The sequence below is a fragment of the Balaenoptera borealis genome (assembly GCF_965194805.1).
Source record: "Balaenoptera borealis genome assembly, chromosome: 4".
NCBI classification, from domain to species: domain Eukaryota; kingdom Metazoa; phylum Chordata; class Mammalia; order Artiodactyla; family Balaenopteridae; genus Balaenoptera; species Balaenoptera borealis.
Window position 1 is genome coordinate 114,561,435 of NC_138861.1, and position 19,997 is coordinate 114,581,431.

Consider the following 19,997-nt stretch of genomic DNA (forward strand, 5'->3'; position numbering starts at 1 on the left):
CATGCATGCAAGGTCACTTAAAAAGGTGTGTTATTAATTGCAACAGTGCTTCTGTCCGGGTTTGCAGAATGCATACCAGGTGACTATGCATGCAAGAAGGAAGTAGTTATGGAAATGAAACACAAATAAAAAAGGCAAAATATTGCAAAAACAAATTATTTTATTAAGTGCAAAAACAAGCCGTAGGCAATAAATATATTAGCTCTGGTACATGTCCAAAGACTTCGGTGAGCATTCTCTCCAGAACATATTAAGGCAGTGAAATTATTCTGAACATACAGATTTAAAAAAAAAAGAAAAGAAAACAAGTGTCACACGTCCCCTTACACATGCTTGAAAACATCTGGGACTTTACATGAATTTCAGTTTGGGCTCAAAGAGAATGTCTGCTCCGTTTGAGAGTTTACAACAGATAGAGTCTCTTACTTCGAGTTCTAGCACTCTGAATTCTAACAGCTCGTTCTGATCCTTTGCGTCTTGCATTTCGTTCTTCAGCTGGTTCTCTTCCATTTCCAGCCTGTAAATCTAGAGCAGAAACACCTGTGGGTTAACGGGTGGGAGAACCACTGTCTCTCACCGGGGGCCGTGAGAATGTGTCCCCCGATCACAGACCCCCTCGGTGTTGGCCTGAGGACACAGGGGCTGTCACCAGGGGCAGGGTGGGAAGGGGAGGCTTTCAGCGAGTGGATGAGGCAGGCCTTTTCTGCTCCGGGAGCTGGGGATGGCACAGACAGAGGTCGCGCCTGCTGCGCCCCTGCGGCCCCGAGCCTGGCCCAGCATGGGGGCCAGATATTTGCTGAATACACGAATGGTGGGGAAACTGAGGCATGGAGCAATTAAGTCCCTTCCCCAAGGTCAGTCGTGGGGGAAGCAAGAGTGATCCCCGAGCTTGTCTGAGTTCCTTCCGACCCGGCCCCCAACTCAGCCCACCCAGAGTCCGGCCAGTTGCAGCAGGAAGGCACCCTGTACTCCCCAGAGGGCCCCTATGAGGAGCCCGAATGGTAGCAGATCTCCCCAAAGCACAGTCTGGGAAGGGGCCGGCCTGGGTCCCAACACCCCTGGGAGACCCTGGGCCAGCCACGTAGCTGTCGGTACCTTAGAGGCAAACAGCTGCCCCCCACTAGGCTGCCTGCAGTGAGACTAAGACGATGCATGGAAACGAGGGCCCCGGTGGGTCACGGTCACCTTTACTCCCTCCTGTCTCTACTGGGGTGGTACCGCCCCACCCCCGGGAGACATTTCGAAACAGTGTGAGAGCTTTCCGTGCCTCCCAGAATATAGCGAGCAGGACCAAGGATACAAAATCTCTCCCAACGCACGGGGCTGCCTCGCAGGACAATACCAGTCCTGTCCCAATGCCCCAGATGCTGTGGAGAGACACGGGACAATGAATGGCCACACAGCGGGCCAGTGCAGAGCTGGGACAGGGCCGCGGCCCCCCACCCAAGGGGGCAAGGCTGGGCTCGTCCAGTTGGGGCATTCTAGGATGCTTAGAAGCTACGGCCTAACCCAGGTCCAATTCCACTAGTACGGGAGGCGCAGAACAAGCAAATCTATCGGGACAGAAAGTAGGTTGCCAGGGACTGCAGGGTGAGAGATGGGGAGTGACTACAAATGAGCACGAGGGATCTTTACAGGAGGCCGAAAATGTTCTAAAAATTGCATGGTGGCGGGACTTCCCCGGCGGTCCAGTGGCTAAGGATCCACACTTCCACTGCAGGGGGCCCGGGTTTGATCCCTGGTTGGGGAACTAAGATCCTGCATGCCGTGCAGCACAGCCAAAAATTTTTAAAAGAGATAAAAATGGCATTATGGGGATGGTTGCATGACTCAGTAAATTTACTTAAAAAAAAAAATCCCTAATTGTTCACAAATAAGAAAAAAATAAAGCTAAGGTCTTGTCCCAAAGCTATAGATCTACTCGCCAAGCTGACTCCTTGAGAGAGCTCTGGCAAGTTCCTTGACCAGAAAGTTCCATGACCAGAGAGGGAAGGCCAGGCTCAGCTCTGCCAGCGCCACGGCCTCTGGTGCATGAACTGGACCATGACCGCCGAGGGCCTGCTCACCAACCAGTGCCTCAGGCCCCTGCACGGGGAGCAGGCAGGGGAGGAGGTCTGGAACCCAAGGCAATGGCAGAGGTGGCCCGGAAGCCCAGCGTCAGAAGGATGGGTGGCCCCCATCACGTCTGCAGGGTGCTCTAAACCAGCTCTGTGGACCCCGCCCCAGAGGACAGAACCAGGACCAGAGGCCGGGAGCCCCCAGGAGGGGCGTGGGTCAGACTCCCGCGGCCAGAGCCGGCCTCTGAAGTCCATGGGGGCTCCATGATCCCCTGCGGCGGGGGTCAGGGTGTTTGTGCCACATACCTTTTCCAGCAAGTCTTGGTTTGTTCTGATGAGCAGCTGCTTCTCTTCAACCCATTTGGAATCCTAAGGAAAAGTACTAAATATGTTCATATTCATTGAAGCGAACAGTTAAATAACAAATAAAGTGGCAGTGGGAAAGGTCACTTCATAGGAAACTTTCTATGAAAACGTCAGAGAAAAGGACAGCAGTTAGAACGATCGCATCATCCCTCAAAACCTGAAAAAGAGAACCAGCAGGTCTGTGGCGCATCCCTCCTCCACCTCTCACATTCCTTGAAGCACAGGGAGCTCGTCTGTATCACTGACAGAAAAGCACCTGCACAGCGACTGAGCCGGCCCCAGAAGACCCTCCCCTGGCTTGTTCTCTGCGGCCCGCGGGCCAGCGTCCAGGCCGCGCCCCAAGGGTCTGCCCACACTCAACACACCTGGAGTCGTTATGGTAACACATTTCTGCTCATCCTAGACCCTCTGCCCGTGACGCCCTAACCATGTCTCTTTGCCTGGACAAGTCCCGTCCAGGCAAGTTCCAGGAGCACAAGGCGCTAAGTCTGTCTTTACGCCAGCATCCTGAGTGCCTAGCATGGTGCTTGGCACACAGCCAGTGCTCAATAAATGCCAGGGGATGGATGAAGGAGTACACAAGGGAACTTCCTTCCTCCCTTCCTTCTACCCAACACTATCACCCTGTGCCGTCCCTGGCTTGACACACTTGTAGGTCCCACGAGGCTGAATCCCTGTGAGGACAGAGCCAGTTCCATTCATCTTTTTTCCTGTGGGAGGTTGCTGGCAACGTCCCTCCCATCTCTGTGCCCCTTTGCAACGTGACTCTGCAGCTCCTTCCGTGGAGAGATGCATCTCTTCCTGCAACCTCGAGGCTGGGCATGCCTGCAGTGTGCTTCGGTGACTGGGATATTAGTGAATGTGATGCAGACAGAGGCGTGGCATGTACTCGTGCTTTGGGGCCTGCCTTTTCTTCCTGCCCCCAGACCACCAGGTAAAGGAGCCAGGGTAGCTTCCTTAAGGATGAGAAACCATAAGAATCTGGCCAACAGCTGGCACCAATGCAAAGACAGGACAGAGAGGCCACTTGGGGCCATCTATCCCCAATCGATCTACCAACAATGAAGCCTCTAGAATGACCCCAGGTGAGACCAGCAGCAGAACCACCAGCTGAGCCCAACCCAAACTGCTGACCCATAAAATTGTAGCCAAATAAAATTTTTGTTATTGTAAACAACTAAGTTTTGGGGTGATTTGTTAGGTGGGATAGTTATCCCACACACCAAGCACAGAGCCTGGCGCAGGGCAAGGGCTCGGGTAAGTGCTCACCAAATGAATGGCCATGTGCTCTGTCCCAAACTGGCCTCTTCATTTAGCAGGAACTGAGGGCAGAGCGGGCCCACTAACAGGGCCTAGCACCCTCAGGTAGGAGGTTAACTTATTCGTAGACTGTGGTCAGGTAAGGTACAACCTGTGAGCTCAGCCTGGAAGAGGGAAGCTGAGGTCAACGGCAGGTTAGGACAGGAGTCTGAAAACAGCTTCATCTCTCGCCTGGACTCCGCCCAGGCTGCTGCTGAGTCTCCCTACCCCCCTTCCCCTATGTGTTAAGTACTATTATTAGCCCCATTTCAAAGATGAGGCACCTGAGGCACAAGAGACCACGTAACTTGCCCAAGGCTGTGCAACAGGTCAGTGGTGGGGCTGGAATGCGGTGGGTTTGCCGCAGCGAGTGCCCTGCACTGAACTCCTGCCTCCGCGGAGGATTCTGGACCACGGTTACGTGACCAGCTCCCGAGGGCCGGCTGCTACCCTGTGCCCAGTCAGTCCTGCATAAATGCTGCCGCGGTGAACTGCTCTGTGCAGGCTTGAGTTCTGGTTACCAGCCAGCTGCCTCCGTTTGAATCTCAGTCACAACCTGAGCCCTCGTCCCACTGACTGGACACCAGAGTCAGTTCTAAGCCATCTGCTCTGTAGCTCTTCCTGAGCCCCCGTTAACCCTCCTGGAGCCTCTTACAACCCCTTCCCTTACACCCACCTCCCCACTCCCTGAGTCCCACCGTAGGGCCTCTAGTAGCCCGTGCCAGACCTCCTCAGGTCACCTCCTGCCCTGGGGTTGGGGCAGTGGTGCCACCACACGCTCCACCTGCCCACACACTCCTTGGCACCCTTACAAGAGGCAGGAAATGTGCCTGTTTAGGCTGAGGCGTTGAACAGCCTCTCCTGGCCCCTGTCGAGGAGGATGTGCTGTGGATAGGCCAGTACAAGATGGCACTGCCTCCAGTGCTGGATCCCTGAGTGACCACATGGAGCGGAGACCCTCTGCCTACAGGAGGACAGGCAGCGCGTCAAGCAGGACAGAAACCCTGTGGTAAGCCACTGAGAAGCCCCGGTTATCTCTGTCCACAGAGAGCCTTCTGACGTGGAGAGCACAGCCCACCCGTACTGACCCTTGGGTTGGTGTTGCTTTTAGATGCTACCCTCTGAGAGGCTGGACCTCCACCCAGAGCCCCTCAGGGTCCCCCCGCCCCAGGGGACGGGTCTGGGCCCAGGTTTTGCCTCTCTACTGTGTCCTGCTGTCAACATATGCAATGAATTCAAATTCAGAGAATTCAGGCCTAACCAAATTCAGAGAAAGTGCAAACGGAGGTGACTCTAATCTGAGAAGCTCGGGGCCCAGATCTTTATGTGGCAGTCACAGCATGGAATCGCAAGGCCGCCTCTGCCTGCCATCACTCAGAGCTAGCTGCAGGTACCAGTTCTTTTCCACAACTGAATCTTTATAGGCAATGCCAGCTTTTTTTCCAGATTCAAGTCAGAAAAGATTTTGGTGACCACTTTACTTTTGGAATTGTCTCCTATTCTTGCGCATTTGACAAACAAACAAAGAAAAAGCCAAGTCAGGATCTCATAATGTGTCTGATTTTTAAAAACTCGGTAAAGAGGCATGTGAGCTGGGATATTCTCGCCTGGGCTCTGCTAGTGTTTTTTTCTCTTGTCTCTGCAGTGAACGATGCAGATCCACAGAATAGTCCCCTTGGCACCAAGGCCCCAGGGACACCACCAAGGGAACAGAAATGTAAACAGCCACAGAGCACGTGACCATTTCTGCTCACCTGTCCCTTCTCAACCAGTAACTTCTCCAGATCTTCGATTTTGGCCTGACACCTCAGCAGATCAGCTTGGAGCTGTTCCCGAGTCTGGAATGAAAAAGACCAGGAAGTGAGCACGTCACCCTGGATGGCGACAGGAAAATGGAAAGGACCAGGCTGCAGGATCCAGTCCTAAGACACAGGTCCTTTTTTAGGAGCACACGTGCAAACTGGCCTGCCTGGTTCCTCTGTCACCTACAGGTATGACGTGTGTAAGAACTGCAAGGCCTTGAGAGGCCGTCAGTGCTACCCCCTCAGTTTAGAAATGTCTGCAGACTGGAGAAGGGGCCAGTTTCTTCACTCACGTCAGGTCCCAGCCCAGCTGACCAAGTGCAGTGGCTGCATCACGAATGCCAGCAACACTTTCACGCTTGCTTAGCCCATCTCGTGGGCCTTTGCCACCTAGAACAAGGGCTGAATTCCAAAATACCCCAAGGACCAGGCAGGTACTATAAAGAAGGGAGCCAACTGGGTGTGGGGTAATAGGGAGTGGTGGGGACTGTGGCAAACCGGAGGCACATGTCCCATCTCAAGGGGACTGCCACTCAGCGGTTGCGGCCAAATGGGACTATGTGGAACGGGAAGCCCCGTTCTGCCAGGTGTTCTGAGCTCTCGAGAGAAGCCAGGAATTGGGATTTCTATGTGAAATCTCCTGACTTTTAAATGCTGCAAGTAGATGAAATTTTTAATGAAAACCACGATTCAGCCCAAACCACTTCTGGCAGTATACCTCCTCCAATCTATCGGTTACAGGCAGAATGCTACTGTAGCACTAGAAGCTTCCTTCTGCCAGCCTCACTTGCCACCTCCCACCTCATGGGGCTGTTGTGGGAATGAAACGGGGACGTGCTGGGGTGAAACGTTGGCCCCAGCGGGTGTGCTCCCTGGGAGTCCCCCTCGCCTTCAGAAGGAATGGCCAGCAGACCCTGGTCTGTGTGACTCCTGAAGGTGGGGTGATGGCCAGTGAGTGGACGTTACTAGAAGGCAGAGCTCAGCTCAGCAGGAAGGCTGGCGTGGCCGACCTGGGTGTCCAGCAGAGCGCCGTGTGGGCTGGGACACCCCAACCGTCTCTGCCTGGGCTCCTTACGGACATTCTTGAGGGCTCCTCAGCCAGGAGGGAGGGAAGCCTGTTTAACAGTGAGCCTGATTTCATCATTGAGTCTTAAATTCTGAAACCGTTCTTGCCAATGGACGGCACACACGATACGTATGAGACGGCAGCGTTTCTTCGGCGAGTTCCACTGTCACACTGAGGATGGGCAGATAGTTCCCGTTCGGTTTGCTAAACACTGGAATGTTGCCACGGCGGAGGCTGTTAGGCGTCCCCATCCCCGCTCAGCACCCCTGCGGAATCCCGATGCCGGAAAGGGCACGAGCCACCCGGCCTCTGCCCAGCCGCTCGCCGCCCCGCCCGCCGCACCTACCCGGGCCTCTCGCTCGGCGTCCAGCGTCCCCCCCACCTGCTCCTGAAGCAGGGCGTAGGCTCGCTGCAGGGCCTGGTACTCCCTGGTCAGCTGGCAGAACCTCAGGTCAGCCTCTTCTCGGGTTGTAGTCTTAACATCATGGAAAAGAAAAGCACAAGGAAGTGCGTGACTTGACGTGAACTGCGGTGCCAGGGTCAAGTCAGGCAAGGCGCATGTCCAGATCTCACGACTGCTGCCAACAGTTACATAATGACCCGGTCACTGCCACGACCTAACTGGAACTCTGGAGTGAAGGGCTCGGGGAGAAGACGCCTCCTCTGCCGTCAGCGCCCTTCCCAGGAGCTCCCTGAGCCCCAGGAATCACTGAGTCATGTGCAGGCGAGCAAGGGTGAGCCCGCCCCGACTGCACGGGTGAGCATCTACGTTGTAAAGGGCGCCCCTCCCACCCAGCACGAGGAGCCCTCCTCATTCTGGGAGTTTCTCCTAAGGAAACCACCACTCAAAGGGCATCGCTGCAGTTGTGAGAAACTGGAATCCGTGTAACCCCTCTCATCGGGGTCTGTTAGCTTAGATGCACATGCAGGTGCGTGAGGATGTGCTCGTGACAGAGGGTGATGTGCAACACGGTGTTTGGTGCCGAAAGAGGGCTGTTACACATTCTTGGTGAAAAGAGCAAATCAAAAAGCACGTGTCTGACGCGATCATGTTTCATGGGGTTTCCTGAGTGAATGCCACCAGGTGGGGGAGAGTGAAGCTGTTCTTCCCTCCTTTGTGGCTCCAGCTCACCAGAGCCACGGTCACGGACGCGGCTGTGCACTGATGGAGGGTCAGGAAAGTGTGAGGGCGCTGAGCCACGATGAGAGGCTCCAGGTGGCTTTCACTCTGCTCTTTACCCTTCTCAGTGCTGCTTGGATCCTCTCCTACAATGATATGCCATCTTCATGTATATGGGTGGTGTGTGTGTCTGTGTGTGTGCACGCATGTGCGTGTGTGAGCACAGGGGGATGAGGAACAGACCGCCACTCGGCGGCTTTAATGACAAAGGGTAAGCAACAACGCAGTGGCCACAGATCTCCTGTGTGAGAGCCGTGCTGGGGAAGCAAGGGGTCCCCACGTGCTGCCAGCGCCCCCATCGCCATCCTCGGAACCTGTGACAGTGGGGACCACGTTTCCTGGACGCTGGGCTGTGATCACACAGGTCCTGCAGGGTTCACGCCTCACAGCGAGGGAGCGATGCCTGCAGCGGCCAGAGGCGCGGGCGCCCTACAAGCACCCCAGGGTGAGGGCCGCTTACGTCGTCCAAGTCCTCCTCGGGCGTGGCCGGAGCCCTGTCCGTCCTGTCTGTGTTGCAGGACGTCTCTGACAATGTTTCCGAGTCCACAGACTCCTCGTCAAATCCAAAAAATGTTTCCACAACATGCTTCTGTAAAAGGCAATTTGCATGACGTGAGGAGGGGACTCAGAATCACCTGGATCCTCCATCCCGTGTTCCCCGGGGCAGAGGGGGCTACGATGGGCATCTGGGCCAACAGGGCATCCCAGGAGGTGGGTGGTAGGGTCTGTCTGTGATTGCCGGGGGAGAAAGGGGGAGCCAAAGGTGGTCAGAGGGTGAAGGGCTGCCGCAGAGCGTGCTGGCCCAACCCTGGCTCCAGGCTCATGAGCTGATGACCTTTTGCAAGTCAGCCACTTGGCCCTTCTGAGCGCCAGCTACTTCCTCCATCGGACAGACGTGGGACCCCCACCTCACCTGTGGGCACAAAGTGAGGCCACCAAGCCCCGTGCCCAGGGCAGTAACAGTGAGCAGCGTCCTTGCTGTACTGAGGAGGGGAGGGGAGGGGGAGCCACGTGAGATGTGGTGCTCTAGACCAGGCACAGGGAAAGGTGGTGAGGCAGAGCGTCCTCGGGTGGACCCTGGGACTCCGGCTGGACGAGCGTGGGCCCCAGGTCCTCACCAGACGTTGCCCGTGAGGCAATTATAGTTTAACTGTTGGTCATGGAAAACTTGGAACACTTACAAAATGAGAAGGAAGAGTGTAACAGACCCACATACACCCAGTATTCAGATTCAGAGGCAATTTTAAATGCTCTGTGTGCTGGCCTCCCGGTGACCCTGCCCAGCACTTCTCCCACCCCAGATATCACAGGAGATGGGGCTTCATTCACTCATTCATTCATTCATTCAGCAAACACCTGACTGAGCGCCTTCTATGGGTCAGACACTAGGTTGGGCCTGGGGGCTGCAACTAGACCAAAACCAGGCCTGGTCCCTACCACAAAGAGCTTCTGTCCCCTGGGGCCGCAGATGTCAACTCACAATTACCAGATCAACATCCCTCGTCCTAGAAACACTGGCACTTTTTTTCCCTAAAATAGCCCCTGAGAGGGACTTTTATTTGTTTTTACAATCAATGAATGCTCTTGACCATGAAGAAAGAACTATAACGAAATCCAGAGCCAAGCCCAGGCTCCTACCCGTTCATCTGAACCGGCTCCTCCCAGATCCGCCCCCCCCCCACCCCGTAACACACAGAGGGAGGGGTCAGGGCGCTCCCCACGTGCGCAGGGCACCTCCCACTCTGTTGGAGCTAATGCTTGTGTACAATCTCACGTGCCCAGATGTAAGAAAAATGTGGCTGGTACCACCATCAGTAACGTGATAAGGAAATAATTCAGAATCAGGAAGGAAGAAGAAGGGGGGCTCCTGTGTCATCTTGTACGGTTAGTGTCTGTCATGAGGCTTTGCTGGAGGCACCTGACCACCGCTGTCACCCACAATGGCTTTGCATTTGGCATTCGTGTTTCTGCAAACTGCTTTCACCCTGTGCTCCTTTTTGTTTATTTAATACAGGAGGGGCACGTACTGCCCCGTGAACTCCCAAATAATCTCAACAGCTCCATGGGTGGCTGGTGGACACCCCCAAACCAACTGTTCCCACAGTCTAACGTGCTTGTCACCAGCAGCTCCATACTTATAGTTCCTCAGGCCAAAAACCTAGGTTTCCCCCCCCCCGCCCCGCCCCCCATGTTCCACGCCTCTGGGAGAAATCCTGTTGGCTCCATCTTCAGCCCAGAATCCAATCCTCCAGGAACCAGCGCCTCCCTCCTGGCCCAAGCCACCATCATCTCTCACTGAAATTTTAAAAACTGCCTCCTACTGTCCGTCCGGCTCCTGCCCTTGTCCCATAACCTGGTGGTCAGATGAACTATTTTGAAACAAGAGTCAGGTCGTGTTGGTCCTTTGCTCAAAGCCCACTGGCTCTGCACCACACCTCAGTAAAAGCCAACATCCACACTGCAGTCCACAGGCCCTGCAGGACCCGCCTCCTACTCTGCTCTGGCCTCATCCCCTTCACCACTGGGCTCCAGCCACACTGCCAAGAACACCCTTGCACCTTCCACATGCCTGCTCCAGGGCCTTTGCACTGCCTAGATGCTCTTCGCCAGAACGCACAAGGCTCTCTCCCTCCCTTCCCTCAAGTCTTCGCACAAATGTAACATTAAAAAAGACCTCCCTGACCACCACATCAAAGTCCTGACTAACCTATCCCCACCCCAGCCTCTGTTCTCCTTCCTTTATTTTTCTCCACGGTGCTCATCACTACCTAACATAAGACATATTTTGCTTATGTGTCTATTAGCTGTCTCTCTCCTCTAGAATATAAGCCCTATGAGGACAGGGATTTTGCTCCATGAGGGCGAGGATTTGGGCTCTTCTGTTCCCCACTGTAGCCCAGGACCTGACACACTCAAGAAATACCGGTTGTTCAATGAGTATCTGCAATGAACTCAATGCCAAACAAACTTGTTTACCCACAAATAGTGTCGGGTTTGCACGTGACCTCCCTTCCCTCATTCATGCATCCAGCATCAGCTGGGCCTCCACCTGACTGTGCACCCCAGGTGCATCCACCAGGTAGGAATGTGAGGCCCTATTAGGCTCCTGTCTGAGGCGAGGTTGGAGGAGACAATCCTACACTCAAATCCCCCCTGCCCCTGGGTTGAGAAACCCCACCTGAGTTCAAGTGTCAACGATGTTCCAGATGTTCCATCTCCAGGGAGCTGTGGCTATGACATCTGATGGCGGATGCATTTACAGCGCTCAGCTCCTCTGCGCACACGCAGTTCACCTGAGCCCCAGGCTCCTTATTTTTCTGGGCAGCCACTCAGCTGACCTCATTTCTTGTAAACACTGCTAACTGCTAGGCCTCTGGGGACAGGCCTGTTGTGCTGAGTGGCAGTGAGCCGTGACGCGGGGAGGGCCCTGCCTGGCACACCAATGGAGCCCCAGGAAACATCAAGCCTCACAGTCTCTGCACGACCAGGATGCAATGCTGAGTGGTGGTCACTCACCGCAGGCGTCATGGGCCATTCTGGGAGGCGATGACTCAATGTTCCATTACCTAGGATAACCTGCTTTTCGAAAACTTGCGGGACTGCGAGTTAAGTACTCAATTACTGAGCCCTAATACAGTGTATTAACTACAGACGCTGCAGCTGTGCATTTAACGCAGACCTGCCCAGACCCAAGTGGAGCCCCCTGAAGTATCATGTGGCCCCAGAGACCAAGAACCCTAGGAAGCATGCTGCAGTGAGACAAGGAGGAAGCAGCTCTGAGGGTGGGGATCAAACACAAAAGGACATTCAAATTATACCCCTATAATCAGAAAGGAGACGAATCCACAAATACACAGCACACACAATTTCCAGGGCAGCAGTGAGCTGACTATGACCCGAGCCCCACCTTGTATAACATATGGGTGAGGTTAGTTAGTTTCCTCCAAGGGTTAGTTTTTTTAAGTGACTGTATTATATGGGAAGCCAGAATGTACTATGTATATTTATGCCTTTATTAATAAAAAAAAAATAGAAAAAGACATTTTAATGTTTCAAGTGAAAATCTGGTGGCTGTCTTCTTGGAGACGAAGCAACTCTGCCTTCCACTGCATTTTCGTATACACAAAATAACACACCAGTCTCCAAGGAATGAGAGGAAAATCACCTGCAAATACTGTTTCCTCAAATGCTCGGCTCATAATGGGCTTTTAAAAAAAGTCAAGCATGAAAGAAACCGTCGATTTTTCGGAGCCTCCATCGTTCAAAGATTCCCTGGGAATTTCTTAAGAAAAGACACTTCAGGAGCATAAAATTTCCATCTTTGCCCATTCCAAGTGCATTTTCTATATAGAAGGGGCCCACTCCTCCAGACTTCTATTTTCTTTACCACCAAAGTCTTGCCTTGCTGACACCTTTTTACTAACTAATCCAAATGCTTGAAATGCAGTTTGGGCAAAAAATGACAGAAAAATAAACATTTCTTCTCCATTTACATGCTGAATAGACGCTCATTCTTAGCAGATCACATGGGATGGAGAGGAAAAGGGGAGGCACCTCCCAAATAAACAACCCCTCAACTGACTCCAGCCTCTCTCAGCCTCCTCTCTCCTCATCTGTGTCATTCCCAACAATCGTGGTCATAGGAAGGAGCTCCCCAATCATAGCCACTTACTTTCACATGGCCACAACCAATCCCCCAAAGCTGGCCACTTACCTTCATGCTTATAGGTCATCTCCTGGCAGCCAGAAAAGTACAGGCACACCAGGGCACAGAGACAGAGGAAAAAGGAGAAGTATAGCACAAAGAGGATATACTCCATGGCGGGGAGGGGCTGCAGGACCCGCTAGCCCATGTGTGTCGAGGGAACCGAAAGCCACATCATTGCCATCAATTTCCAGGCCTCTCTCAAGTCCTAGGAGGAAGCACCGATTCTTCCCCAGAGCATTCTCCTTCCCTCGACCACACAAGCCCACTGTCTTCCTTCTCTACTGCAGAGTTCTGGGAATGAAGATACTCCAGAAGATGCACCTTTATTAAAAGGGATGCCAGCTCTGGGGCAGATCCGTGGGCTGAGGGGAGCTGGTTTCCAGGGGCCGGGCCTGGGCGTGTCAGTCACAGAGGACGGCCTCCAGGCTGGCTTATTCTCTGGGGGTTTTCCTCCCAGACCCCAGGTTCCCTGAGCCGCCCTGCTGTCGGGGCCATTCCATGGGCCCGGGTCCCTGGATGATCGCAAGGGCCCCCGGGAACAGCGCTAGCAACCGTGAAGCCGAGAGAGGCTTCTTCAGGACCAGAGCCCAAAACGGGGAGGCCTGGGAAATTTCTCTGTTGATCCCCGTCCACCCTGTACGCGCCCCGGACTAGTTAAACTCATGGGTTCTCAGCAATTCTTCTGTAAGTATTTGTTTTTATCATTTATATGAACCGAAACAAACCATCATCCAAAAGAAAAAGTGCAACTAGAGAGGTCTTCAGTTTCCCACCCGTGTGGCACCTACAAGGGCCTTGTGTTTCTTGCAGAAGCTTCTCTAGGCATAAGATCAAAAGAAAAAAACCCTCCTAGTGGAGGGTTTTAAAAAGGGCATATTTTACCATTAAAAAGTAAAAATTCTGTAATTTGAAAGGTAGTAAAGCAACATTAAAAGGTAGTAAAGCAACATTAATTCACAAAAGAAAAAATATACATAGCCAAGTTCATATATATTTTAACTTCAATAATGTGTGATACTCTGCTCCTTTCAAAGTAGCCATGGTATGAGCTGCGTAACCATGTCATACTAGGCAACTTAGTGCTAAGTCTTTAAGTCATCTTTCCAAATGAGCTGCCACCCAGGCAGAGTTGGGACTGGTTCAGGCATGGGCCTGTGACCAGGCTGAGCTAAGGAGCACCAGCCTTGGGACTTTTGCTGGAACCACTGAGGAGAGACATCCTCTGACCACAAAGGTTGCTAGACAGGTATAATGCCAGCCTGAAGCTGCTAAAGCTGTTTGGGCCACCACATGGGAGAGCCTGCTTGAGAAAGAGGCCAGCCCAGAGGAAAGTACACTTGAAAGATGGAGATAGACAGGTACCTGGCAATATCGTGTGAGCATCTGGATCCAGCCGTGCCTGAAACCAGTCTAAACTTCTCAGTTATATAAATTTTTTTCTTTGTTTAAATGACTTTGAGTTTTTGATGCTAGCAACAGAAAAAATCTTGGCTAATGGGGAAGAGGGAGATAATCCTAGAAATCAAGTCATCTGCAAACTGTTGAGTTCTGCGATAAGCCTAAAGACCGATTTCTCTCCGAGCTGCTCTACACATGAACCCTCAAGAAAAACGAAAGACAACCTTTGCCTTGCAAGCGGATTCCTGGCTCTGTGGACACCATGACACGCGTCTAGTGGGGCTGCCTCCTGGACCTACTTAGAACCACTTTTGCTGGAAGCTCCTCAAGAGCAGAGGCACCCCTCTGCACCCATCACCTGACGCTGTGCTGTGCCCAAGGCAGATGCGCCACGGATGATGGAGCAGTGGCGAGAGAGATGGGGGGATGGGAAGGGCTGAGAGCTGCACCGCCTTGGCCTTCACCACCTAGCCCACTGTGGACACGAGCCACCGCAGGCCTTGGGCAGGAGGCAAGCGGGACCAGGTCCCAGAAGAAATGGGGAACCAGTGGAGGGTTTCTAAGAAGAAGGTGGCAGGGTCAGACTCGTGCCTTAAAAAGATCGTTCTGACAGCTCTCGGGGGAGGAAGATGCTGGAAGCAGGGGAACAGCCAGGGAGCTGTGGCAATAACCCCAGGACAGCAGACGAGGGCCCAAAGGAAGGTGGTGGAGACAGATGAGGAAGCAGAGGCCTAGAGGGGAGGGTCTGGAATCAGGGAGCTCTGCCTCAAGCCCCTCAGCACTGGGTCTGGGGTCCCCTCCTAACACCAGGCAGGAGGCCAGGAGCTGCAGACCCGCCTTCCAGCTGGCTCCTCTCCGAAGACTGAGTCTCACCCCCATGCTCACTCCCAGTGTTGGGGTTTCCTGCCCTGCTAGAATACATTGCCTAGAACCACCATCACTTCCTGTCTATGCCAGAGTCTTCGGGTACAGCCTGGATGTCCCCATGGGCGTTGCTATGCGGGATGAGGTGCCCTGGGCAGGCTCTGCAGCCAGGTCAGGCCCCCAGCTCTGCTTTCTCTCCTCCCTCCATTGCCCAGCAACCTGCAAAGCTGCCCCAGGTCGGGACAGTGCAGACTGCGTGTGTGGCTAGCTACTCAGCTGCCCTGCGTCTTCAAAATCGTCCCCATGTTTTATCTCCAGGACCCAAATCTTTTCCCGAGTCCTTTACCAAACGGCCCCAAAAACCCGGCAGGCGGCACCTGGAGCAGCTCCTGGGGGCCTCATGTACTCCTGATGTAGAGCTCAGCCACCTGCCTGACCAGGTTATGGCGGAGGGAACAAGCGACAGGGGTGCTGCCCAGCCTGGAAGGGACAAGCCCTTGTCCCTTCCAGGGAACGAAACACCCAGCGAGAGCCCTCGGCTGCACGTTGCCACGCGGGGAGCCTCACAGACCAGCAGGACTGAAAGGAAGAATAGCTCACTGAGTCAATGTGATCGAGCCCCACTGTGTGGGCCGGGTGCTGTGCTGGGAGCTGCTCGTAACTGGACGAACGAGGCAGGATCCAGCCCTCTCCACACTCAGAGGCTGATGACAGAGCCACGGGGAAGGGTTGTACAGGAACAAAGTCAAGTGGAAACAACCAGAAAGGGGAAAAAGGATTCCTATGGCTACTTAAACATGGGAAATGTATTCACATGATGGAAAGTGCCTGGCATCCAGCCAGGCTAAGGTATGGCACCCTGGCTTCTGTGCCAGAGCAGCTGCTGGCACCCTGGTCCTTCCCTCCACAAGGCCGCAGGCTTGGCCTTGGAGGCACAAGGTCAAGTTTGGATAGGCCCTAGGTGTCCTATCAGAATGGATGCAGGAGCCACTGACCAGGAGTGACCTATCAGAAGCTCCCCAGGTGTGAACTGTGTCCTGGTGACGGCAGACCCCTGGTCCATTTGGGAGAGGGGACCACAGAACAGATGCTTGAACCCAAGGAAGGGCCTATTCTCAGGTGGTGCTTTGATGTTTCCCAACCTCCCCTCAAAGGATGGCTGCTGTCTACAGGGCATCGAGATGTCACCTCACTGCTACCTGAGACTGTCTCTCTCTAAAAGATGGTGACGTGAATTAGAGTGGGGGGAGGGGAGGGGCAGGGCCTGGGAACCTGCATCTAAAAGGCTCTCCAAAAGAAAGCTACTGATTTAAGATGAAGGGAGAAAGAGAAATTATAATTTATTGATCCCTGACGACACAACAGGCATGGAGCTAGAAGCTTCATTTAATCTCATGGATGTGATGTTCATCGTAAGAACCAGGAAACCGAGGTTCCCAGAGTTCAAGGCCACACAGCTAGGAGCCGGTGTGACCCTCACGCTGTTCCAGGCTACGGTTTCTGAGCCTCAACCAAGATCCCAGCCCCACTTTCAAGGTGCATGAGCAAACTGTACTAATTTTAGCCATTCTTCATGCGCCCAGCTCTCTCCTAAGACACAGCTCTCCGCTGCCAGGCCACACGGGCTGACCCCCTACCACCCGCCACTCCATGGCGGGGCTCTGATTCCAGTTAGGCCCTGATCAGACCTTCCGCAGAGCAAGTCCCCCTCCCTGGCCAGGGCCCGAGGAACCGCTCAGGGTCCCTTCTCCTGCAACCTCCACCCGGGGCTGAACTAGCAGGGTCCCCGGGCAGGGACAGCCAACACCAGTCTTGTCCCCAGAAGCCCCATGAGACAGGTCAGCAGCCCTTGGGGACAGGATGGTCCCCTGGAAGATGAGGGCTGGCATCACTGCTCTGCCCTCAGCACTTCTGCAGCAACTGGGCTGTGGGTGTGGAATTAGAGGAGCCCCTTCGGGGGAACTGCAGAGTCCAGGGAGGCTTGCAACAGCCAGAGAGCAGGGATGGCTGGCAGACTTCCAGAAAATTCTGGAAACTTCAATGCGTTCACCGTGACACTGTGTCATGCAAGGACCTGGACAAAGTGGTAAAGTGCGTAGATGCATAAGGGACAGAAAGTGCTATGGAGGCATTTAAGGAGAGAAAAGAAAGTTCTGAATCCCTGCGGCCTGTGGAGAGAAGGAAGGGAAGTTGCCCAGCTTGAGAGGCAGCCCTGCGGAATTAAAAACCTAACTGGGTCCCCGATGGACCCAGATATATATCCCATCCAGCCCCGGACAAGCTGGGATTGAGTAGAAGCATAAGGGAAACAGCTGTACACTGAACCTTGAGAAAAAGAAAGATGCTGGTGGGTCATAGTAAGTGGGAAAGACCCTGAATCAGGTCAGGAAATTTCCCACAGAAGTTCCCAAACTCCGCCTTCCAGTGGCATAAAGCTATTGCAATTACAGTGACCAAACATCCGCATCCTGAGAAGACCCAGCGTCAGGCAAATGTATTTTTTCCAGTAAAAGCAATTTGTTTATTGAGTCAACAACTATTTAGGGCCACCCACTCTGTGCCAGGCAGCGACCAGGACATGGTGAGCAGGACACAGATGCTGCCCTCCTTGCCTGCTGTACATGCAAACCTAGCAAATCCTAAGCCCATTCTAGGCCTTTGTAAAGTTTCTTCCCATAGACACATTCAGAAACAGGAAAAGGGGAAACATAATCTTCTCTTATTCCAGGCATTCTGATAAGGTTTGAAAAATATAGTTACAGCCCAAACCCAAAGTGGGTTTCCTGAAAACCTTTCTGGGGTATATGAGGCCACAGCATATCCAGTTCATGCAACAAATTGAACACCTTTAGATTGTTGCTTTTTAAACATATGTCCTGTGGTGAAAATGGCATTGGTGTACATTACTGGCAACTGTGCAAAATGACGCAACCCTTCTATAAAGCAGGGGTGGGGGGCTGGGGGCGAATGTTCTTGACTGAAGCCTTCGCACCCTCTGATCCACATTTCGACTTCTGGGAATCTACCCACGGGAACGATCCAGACTATGGACACAGTTTTCTGGACAAAAGGAGTTCGCTATGGCGACATTTACAGAAGCAGGAAGCCCAGGAAGACGGAAAGGGTGGTCACCTAATGAGATGTTTAACACTCAGGGAATCCAGCAGAACTGGCCCGTGAAGAGTGGTCTGCTAAGTACAGACACATTTATTGCAGCATTATTCACAACCGTGAGGAGCTGGAAGCAAACATGCCCGGCAGACACAGGACAGTAAACAAATTTATAGCCCATCCACTCAATGGATTATGTAGCCATGAACATTCATATTTATGATGACAGCATCATAACATGGATAAATGCTTTATAGTATAGTAGTAAGTAAAAACCCAGGGTGCAAAAGTGTATTCTACAATTACAGTTACATTATTAAAAAAAAAATGGAAGCAGAGTGAGGATGGGGGAAGCGGAGACTGCACTAAAATGCCAACACTGATTGCACTGGGGAGGTACGGCTGTGATGGACCACTTGTCTCCCAGATAGTCGACAATGTGGTTATACTACTTCCATAATAAAACATATATATTTAAAAATAACCAAGTTCTGCTGAACCACTTCCCTTTTCTAAGTTTCTAATGTCAGTGCATAGAGATTTGCACCTCGTTCAACTTCACTTGGTGGCACGAGCTTGGGCCTTGGAGCCCGAGACTAGAGTCTGAAGGTCAGCCTTGTCAATTACTGTATCTCTTTGACTCATTTCTAAATTTTATATCTATATACTTCCTGTAACTTTAAAATGAAAAAAAATAACACCAATCTCACAGGGTTGCTATGAAGATTAAATGAGACGGTATAAATAACCACTTCTCCATGTGTCCAAATTCGGTCCACAGATATATTTTTATTTGGCCCACAGAGTGTACTATAAACAATTTGCACCAATATTTACAACCCTTAGATTTTACATAAAGGTGTTACGGGTTGAACTGAGTCCCCCCAAAAAGATATGTTAAAGTCCTAACCCCCCAGTACTTCAGAATGTGACTTCACTTGGAAGTAAGGTCATTGCAATAATATGAGGGCACACTGGAGTGGCATGGACCCCTATGTGACTGGTGTCCTTATAAGAAGATAGCCACGTGATACAGAGACATACAGGGAAAATGGCACATGACAACAAAAGTAGAGATTGTGGTTATGCAGCTTTAAGACAAGGAAAGCCAAAGATTGCCAGTAAATCACCAGAAGCTAAGATGAGGCAAGAAAGGATTCCCCTACAGGTTTCAGAGGGAGCATGGCACTACTAACACCTTGATTTTAGATTTTTAGACTCCAAAGCCTTGAGATAACACATTTCTATTGTTCTAAGCTACCCAGTTTGTGGTACTTTGTTACAGAAGCCCTAGGAAACTAATGCATAAGGAGTCCCACTTCTCTTGAATGAGTGGAATACCTGATACCACCTGGCTCACTTTCTTATAGCAGCTAATATTCTGGGCCCAGTTTTCCACAGTCCCCACCACTCCCTACTGTCACCCTGACACCAAAGCCATATATCTGTGATCATTCAGTAAGACATCTGCACTGTTGTTTTCTTTATAGGAAGGAAATATTTCTCTACAACCATATCTCTACCAAAAGATAAACCACGAGGGGCATCTGGTTCAATAAAAAGGAGAACAGGCCCACATCTTCATGGAAGTGAAAAATGTTTACGGGTATTAATGCAAACTAAGTCCTTTTAAAATACCAATTTGCTCTTTTACTTTCCAGCTTGGTCCCTGTGGGCATCTGAGTTTTCCAAACCCAGCTCTGCTCTCCTCACTGGACGTTTGGACACCATCTCCATAAAATGGGCAAAACCACATTTTCCAAAAAGAACGCATTCTGTATCATTCCAAAAAAGCCCAAAGCTCCTGATTTTTCAAAACAGGATATAGATGTTATAAACCAAGACTAAGTATCTTTTAAATCCTTCAAAAGGTCTAAGTATTTATGTTTTTAATTTTGGGTGAGCATCCCCTGAGGCCTAAATACAGAATTCATCCGTAAATTTTCCATGAATAAATTACAATAAGCAGGCCCACGTTGCTTTGAGAGGTAGTTGTAACGGGTTTTTCACCATCGAATATGCAGAGATGTGAGTGTGTCTGCCTTTAGGGCTCCTCTGTGGATTGCTCGCTTCTCCCCCATGCCTGGACCATCCGCCCTGCAGACCCTGGCATGGAGCCAAAGCAGGGCAGCTGCGCCATCGCACG

The 19,997-nt window shown here is 52.2% G+C and overlaps 2 protein-coding genes across 4 annotated transcripts in view; both read right to left on the reverse strand.

Annotated features, from left to right (window-relative positions):
* Window positions 1-140: 140 nt before the first annotated feature.
* JAKMIP1 (janus kinase and microtubule interacting protein 1) overlaps window positions 141-19,997 on the reverse strand; it is a 95,427-nt gene continuing 75,570 nt past the window's right edge. For all 3 annotated transcript variants that reach the window (XM_082389959.1, XM_082389960.1, XM_082389961.1), the window contains exons 9-13: window positions 8,231-8,359; window positions 6,937-7,065; window positions 5,477-5,560; window positions 2,364-2,426; window positions 141-525 (exon numbers count right to left, since the gene is read on the reverse strand). In XM_082389959.1, coding sequence (XP_082246085.1) covers window positions 352-525; window positions 2,364-2,426; window positions 5,477-5,560; window positions 6,937-7,065; window positions 8,231-8,359 — 579 coding nt within the window. In that variant the 3' untranslated portion in view covers window positions 141-351. The remainder of the gene's footprint in view (window positions 526-2,363; window positions 2,427-5,476; window positions 5,561-6,936; window positions 7,066-8,230; window positions 8,360-19,997) is intronic.
* LOC309627782 (uncharacterized protein) lies at window positions 8,271-19,984 on the reverse strand. Its single transcript, XM_082389964.1, has 2 exons — window positions 12,485-19,984; window positions 8,271-8,359 (listed from the first exon to the last, which is right to left on the reverse strand). Exons 1-2 carry the CDS (start codon window positions 12,588-12,590, stop codon window positions 8,328-8,330), a joined length of 138 nt encoding a protein of 45 aa, XP_082246090.1. The 5' UTR covers window positions 12,591-19,984; the 3' UTR covers window positions 8,271-8,327.